Source organism: Cyprinodon variegatus, unplaced genomic scaffold (genome assembly GCF_000732505.1).
Source record: "Cyprinodon variegatus isolate N-32 unplaced genomic scaffold, C_variegatus-1.0 Scaffold1395, whole genome shotgun sequence".
Taxonomy (NCBI): domain Eukaryota; kingdom Metazoa; phylum Chordata; class Actinopteri; order Cyprinodontiformes; family Cyprinodontidae; genus Cyprinodon; species Cyprinodon variegatus.
Genome location: NW_015151848.1, coordinates 89056 through 96135, shown reverse-complemented (window position 1 = coordinate 96135; position 7080 = coordinate 89056). Strand labels below are relative to the sequence as shown.

The window sequence follows — 7080 nt, the reverse complement described above, 5'->3', positions numbered from 1 at the left end:
GTTTTTGTAAGAAAAGTGTTTAAAGCAGAATATTCTAAAATATGAGTATTTGTTTGATGTTCTAGTTTTATAATGTTTCTTTCTTACCTTCGTAAATGGGCCACTTTTGTTTAGTGAGTTCGTAGAAGATTTAACCAAATATCTTGCTGTTTTTTGGTGAATGTAAGACATTGATTGTGGTTCTTTTGGGTTCTGGGAACTCCACCACCATGGAGGCCATGCTGTTTGCCCTCTGACCTTAAGGCCGGTGGATCTGTAGACATAGTTCTTGGTTGTTCTTTCACCTCCTTCATGTCGTTGATGAACTGCTGCAGTAATTTTAGTCTAATTTTCATGTTTTCTTAGACTCACTGTGATTCCATCTCCAAGCCTTAGAAAAAGCTCTTTGACTGTGTTTTGTTCACAGCACTATCCGTCCCTCTATTAAAGCTGGATTCTAGCACAAATATCTGCAGAACGAGGTGTCATCACACCCGTTTTCAGATAAAAGCAAGTTGTTTAGCAACAGAAAGAACATTGTTCAGTAATTCTCTGCCATTTGCCATCGAAGACAGTTGGCAACAGAGGGCATGAAGAAGGTCTGCTTGTATCATGCCAGGAAGAAAATAACAGTGGTGCTACAGTCTGTCCGTCGGTGGCCCGGCCATCTGTGTTGACTAATAGCTTGTTTCAGGAGAAGGTGGATGGTTTGCTCGTTTTGGCTCAGATGTTTTCTCTCACATCAAGTTTTTCATTAAAGTGTTGGTTTTTGTCTCTATGAGCGAGTTTCCATTTGGTTTCTGCTTCCCTTAACCTGTCGTTAGATATTCGTTTTGTAATAAGCGTTGGATGTCTGTTGGTCCTGTGGACAAACGGGGATCTTCCCATCAGCTTAAGCCTGGTTTGTAAACTCGCAGTTAACGCAGATATCTTGGGGGTTTTCTTTGGTGGTCTGACCGCCATTATGGGAAACGACTGGTGAAGACGGAGCAGCTAGAAGAGCGAGGTGCGTGAGAACGCTGGGAGCCTTTTTCCACCTGGATCCCCGCTCTTTTTGGCCCTCATGGCCCTCCGTTGTTGCACAGACTTGCCCCCACCTCCTCACCGCCTCGGCCGTATCTAGACCCACAGCTAGTTCCTGATTGGCCCTCTGGCGTTGTGGCGTGGAATAAAAGAGCAGACCACGCTTCAATATTGGGAATAAATCAAAAATATGTGCGTCAAACCTGCGACAAACTAACTGCGACACACTGCTGGGGGAGGATAACCAGCCCCTTAGTCCTCGACTGGCCGACCAGGGTTCGAATCTGATGTCTCTCCCCCTCTCTCATAACCCCTTTTCTGTCAGCCTACTGAAAAAAACAATCCACTAGTGCCGTGAAAACTAAAAAAAAGAAAAACAAATCTGTAGGTATTGAAAAAACTAAATCCAGCTATTGATAATCAACATTTACTTTCCTATTTCTATAAATATATTTATGAAAAAGTGCTATTCACTTTTTTTTCTGAAGCCAAACAGCAAAGTCGTATCATCAGATTCTTCTCTAATAATGAAAGTTCTCCTTTTGAGAAGTTTGCTGTGCATCATGCTCCCATAAGGCACTGACTTAAGAAGCGTGTGAAGTGTGTAAGAACGGCTGGTCCCACACCTGGAACTCTGGAGACAATGGCTGACACACACCTGCAGGAGACAGGAGGGATTGTGCTGCAGGCTGAGCTCACGGCGGCACAGCACAGCAATATTTTCCTGATTTCTATCAACAAAAGAACATCTGTGTGGTGTTATCACGCCGCCGATCCATCACGCTGCTGCTGCAGACGCTCTTTTAGGAGGTCTAGCGTGAATGCATGCATTAACAGACTGTATTGCTTCCGCCCCCTCTTCATATAGTGTTTTCCACTGTTTTTTTTGTGTTTTGCATTTTTCATTCAGACTGTGCATAAAGGAAAGCACAGCCTTAATCCTGCTGACAGAAAGAGAGGGAATTGCTTTGCAGCTAATCTTCTGGGGCTGGTTGTCACTGCAGCGCTGCCCTCTGGGCTCCATAAACCCACCACTCTACAAATGCTCATATTTCTATTTTTAATATGTTTGGAGTTCAGCTAAAGCATATAGAGTTTTCCATCAGTCAGTTTTTCAGTTCTATTCCTGTTTCTGTTAATGCTCATATTACAAATCTTAGAGTAAAATAAATTTTCCAAAGAATGAGCAAATAAACAGAAATAAAAACCCTATCTACATATTTTAGATCCTTCTAGAGTGATGGTGACGGTGAAAACCTCCCTGCAAAGCGCTAACGACCCATCAGGGACGAGCCCAGCTCCATCCAAGGCTGGAACTCAAAGCCAACAAAAGCGAACGTCCCAAAATGGACGGTTCTGGTAGGAAATGAGTGAAACCAGTCCTGAAAGGCCGCTCTGCGAGGAAGAAGTCAATATCTGAAAGTAACATAAAATACCACTTCAGTGTTTTACAAAACCTTAAGTTTTTAGGGATTTGATCCTGTTTATTTACTCATTCTTTAGACAATTTCTTTTTTTGTCTAAGATTTGTAATATGAGAATGAAACCAATGTAATATTTTTGATTTATAAATATGGGCCTACTTAAGGTCGGCAAACTGTTTCTCTAAAGCTAAGTTGTCTGTTTCGCTTTTTCTTTTTTATATATAAATTTTTTCCTTTCATTTTTCCATTAAAGTTAAATCAGAGGCAAAAAGTGTATTTTTTCTGAACAGGATTTTTTCATTTGGAAACTGAAAAATATTATTTAAACTGGAAACAAAAGCTTTGAATCTAAAGGAAAACTGCCTTCAGATTCAATTTCTACAGAAACGCTACCCAGTATGGAGTCAAACTGTAGCCATAATTTCTTTAAAAAAAAAAAAAAATTTAAAGGGAAAAATAAATTTATTTTGCTGTTTGAAATTGCTGACTCTTTACATGGAGGCGGGACTTAGGTGACATGAGATCTGGATTGATGACTGACAGCTTTGGATCCATGGACACCGTATTCTGAGTTGATGCCTTCAGGAACTGTGGGAAGTAAAAAAATCATTTAAAAAAACCATAAAATAAAATCAATAAAGCATCATGTTATTCTATTTCTATAGATTTGACTACAGAATTTCTCAATTTAAATTTTCCGGTCATCAGACTTCGTTCTTGTGTCATCTAAGCCCGCCCCCATGCTGAGAGGCCAGCAGCTTGAAATAAAAAAAAAAAAAAGTTTCTTAAAAAAACATTTTTTTTTTACTTCAAATATACATATTTATATTTTTTGTCAGTTTTAAAAATATTTTTGTTTCAAATCTTTTTCTTTTTGGTTTAATATATATATATATTTTTTTCAGTTTCTTTTGTTTTCAATTTTCAGATTATTTTAGCTTTTTTCTTTTTTAGTTTTAGGTTTTTTTCCCCGGTTTCCAAAACATATATATATATGTTTTTCAAATCTTTTCTTCCTTATGGTTTCAAAAAAAATTTCATTTTCCAGTTTGTTTTTGTTTAATTTCCAGATTATTGTAGTTTATTTTCTTTTTTCAGTTTCAAACATTTTTTTTTTCAATTCAAAAATATTTTTCAGTTTCAGATTTGTTTTTTTTTTGTTCAGTTTAAAAAAAATGTTTTTTGTTCCAAATCTCTTCTTTTCGGTTTCAAAAACACTTCTCAGTTTTTCTGTTTCAGTTTCATCTGTTTTTTTTATATATATATATTTTTGTTTCAAATCCTTTCTTCACAGTTTAAAAAATAGCTTTCAGTTTCAGACATTTTTTGTTACACTTTTTTATTGTTTTCTTTTATGGCCCCTTTGTAGCTCCATACTTTACTTTCAGTCAATATGTTTGGAAGTCTTTAAATAACCTTAGCAGCCATTATTATCCAAATAAATCGAAATAAACTCTATAAATATTATTTTCTGCAACATAAACCCCCCCACCCCCTGCTGGACGGACTCCTCAGGCTGGAAAGCAGAACCTGCTGCTTCTGTTTTTGCTTTGCTCGTTAGCTCCCAGGTGCTTCATCTGGATCTGAAATCTGTCAAAGTGAATCCTGGATGAATCTAAATGCCTCCATGTGCATCTGAAAGCCTCCCTCTGGCTGCCGCCCTTCCTTTTTAACCCTTTGTTGCTGTTTCTCTCCACCAGGCGGGTATTTCAGGCGTTTAGACGCGTCTTTGCAGCAGCAGGCTGTAGTCTGGCAGTTAGAGCTGGAAGTGAAAACAGGTTATTTGCAGTCATGTAAAAACTGCTGCCTGAAATAGACGTCTTTCTTTCTTTCTCTCTGTGTTTTTTTGTGTGTACTTGAATAATTCATACTTTTCTGTTGAAAGTGAATGCCTTTGGAAACGCTTGTATTTGCTACAAGGACATAACGGCATTCACTGCTTTTCACTTCTGTTTTATTTATGTAACACCGAGTCGTGCATCCTCCCAGAGCTTTTACTAGCTGCTCTTCACACGTACGGCTGAAACCAGAGATTTAAAAAAACATTTAATCAGACTCAACTTTCCCTGCTTAAGGTCGGTTGGGACTGTTAAAGTGATTTTTATTGCTAGAGATGAGAATATTGAAATAGTTATTTGCTAGATTTTAAAAGACTTTCTTGAACTTTTTGAATTTAAACATTTTAGAACTGTTAATTTTTGTCAAAAGCCTCAGATTACTGATGTCTTCTAGGACAGAGATCAGCAGAAGTCTCCCTTAGCATGATGCTGCCACCTCTCTATCTTAGATGCTTAAGCTTCCAATCTTTTATTTTTAAAGTAAAACTGATCAAAATAAACCCTACGTCTATTTTAGCTTATATCTCCATACTAAAGGTTCCTCTTCCTCACTTAGCGGCCTTTCAGGACTGGTTTCACTCATTTCCTACCAGAACCGTCTATTTTGGGACAGAGAACGCATCTCGTTCATGAACAGCATCACATTAAGGTCCATCATGTTTATTTTAGGATTAGTGGATACTTGTTGAGGACCCAAATGCAGAGCTGAAGAGGAAGAGAAGATGTTTTGCAAATTTTAATGAAGAAATACAGAATCCATAATCGAGAACTGATCAGTATCAAAAATCTAGAAGAAACTAGTGACACCGTCAACTTTTAAGGGCTTAAAAGTTTTTGATAAAGATTCTAGTTAGAGTGGCTCAGGTTATCCTGATCTATCTCTATAGTTCTGCTGCTATAGGCTTAGACTGCTGGAGGACATAGGGACCCCTTTTTCATCATTCTGCTTCATTCTATCTCTATTCTCCCACTCTGCAGAATCTGTTAGTTCAATCTCTATCCTCTCCACCCTGGAGAGAAATATCAGCTGTGCTGCTGCCATCTACACCTTTTGTTTATAGATGTTGGAGATTGGCCTGTGTTTCAGTGTAGTCCTGTTTCTCTTCTGTTTCTGTCTCTTTCCGTATGTCTGCTTCTGTCTCCTTGAACCCCAGTGGGCCTCAGCAGATGGCCGCTCACACTGAGCCTGGTTCTGCTGGAGGTTTCTTCCTGTTCAAAGGGAGTTTTTCCTCTCCACTGTCGCTACAAGCATGCTTAGTGTGAGGGATTGCTGAAGAGTCAATGAGTCGATGCAATCAGCTGGTTTTCCTTAGATAGAAAACTTTGAATCAATCTGACTGGATGATCTGGTGAACTGGAAAGTGACCTGAGATGACAGGATGTGAATTGGAGCTATAGAAATAAACTGAATAGAATTGTTTCTTCAGGATCGACGACTTTGAACCCAAATGTGAACTAGAGTTGGTCAGGTCCCTCAATCCTCCTCCTGATGCAGTATAATGATGATATCATCAAATGTGTTCCCATCTGATCTTCATCATTAGCAGGACTTGTAGAAAGGAGTGCATGTACGATTGCGGTTTAAGCTGCATCCAAAATGTTTAAATAAAACAAAACAAAAAACAAATGTGATGTTTTATAAAATAAATTCTGCTCCCCTTTTCTCCTTTCTGTGCAGGTAACCAAGACCATCTTCGCCATCCTCCTGGCTTTCATCATTACATGGACGCCTTATAATGTCATGGTGCTGATATCCACCTTCTGTCAGTCCTGCGTGCCTGACACGGTGTGGGCCATCGGCTACTGGCTGTGTTATGTCAACTCCACCATCAACCCAGCGTGTTACGCACTGTGCAACGCCACCTTCAAGAAGACTTTCAAAAACCTGCTGCTGTGCCAGTATAAAAATATAGGTACAAGATGAAGAAGATGGAGGGCGGGAGGGGGACTGGAGGGGAGGGGAAGGGAAGCGCCGTGCAGAAGGTGAGTGGCTGCTGGTTATGGTGTGAAACGGGGGGAAAACATCCATATTTTCTGGGCGCAGCTGATTCAGGGCGGAAAAACGGGAAACGTGGCTGTAAATGAAGCTTAACCAGATAAACCTGAACAGGAGCAGATCAACCCGCCGCTTTTCAGAAACCTTTCCGACTGCATGCCACACATCCGAGTTTTTCATGTAACGTAAAGCTTATTATATGGAAGCAGCGAGGGCGGTCGTATGGGTAATTGGCCGCTGGCTGTGTTCTGACACTTTTAGCTCTTAACCCAGACAGATGGAGTCGGTGCAGCATCGTTAAAAAAAGAATAAAAAGTTTGGCTTGATCCAGAACTGCTCTGATCTCATGGAGGCCTCAAGATAAATAAATAACAGTGGAGATAAAAAATGTTAGCTGGAAAAATGCTGGGGGGCGGTGGCAATTAGCTTGGTCAGCTCAGGTGGATGATTCAGATACAAGAAAAAAACAGAGAGAGTCCAATTTCTCTAAAATAAACATAAAAAACTCTCTGGTTCAGTTTAACTCCTGGCCAGAAAGCTGTTCTCACTTCTTCTCTTTCTGCTAGCCAGGCGCTAGGTACGCTTAAGCTAATGCTAACATCTAGTTAGTGCTAAATTTTTGGTTAGCATTAGCAAATATTTATTCCACCTGTCCAAAAAGGAAAGCAGCAACCTCAAATGTTCATATTTTCTAAAGTTAAAAACACAGCAGAGCATCATCAGCAGTGAATGAAATCCAAACATTCTGATGCTGTTAGCTAGAGAAACTGGATGCGCTCTCCGCCATTTTGCTTCTCTTTGGAGTTAGCGAGGGACTAAA

The 7080-nt window shown here is 39.6% G+C and overlaps 1 protein-coding gene across 1 annotated transcript in view; it reads left to right on the top strand.

Annotated features, from left to right (window-relative positions):
- Positions 1-6188, top strand: part of LOC107103213 (muscarinic acetylcholine receptor M4-like) — a gene marked incomplete at its 5' end in the record, with an annotated part of 57388 nt that extends 51200 nt beyond the window's left edge. The window contains one exon of the mRNA XM_015402786.1: positions 5943-6188. Coding sequence (XP_015258272.1) covers positions 5943-6188 — 246 coding nt within the window. The remainder of the gene's footprint in view (positions 1-5942) is intronic.
- Between the last annotated feature and the right edge of the window lie 892 nt (positions 6189-7080).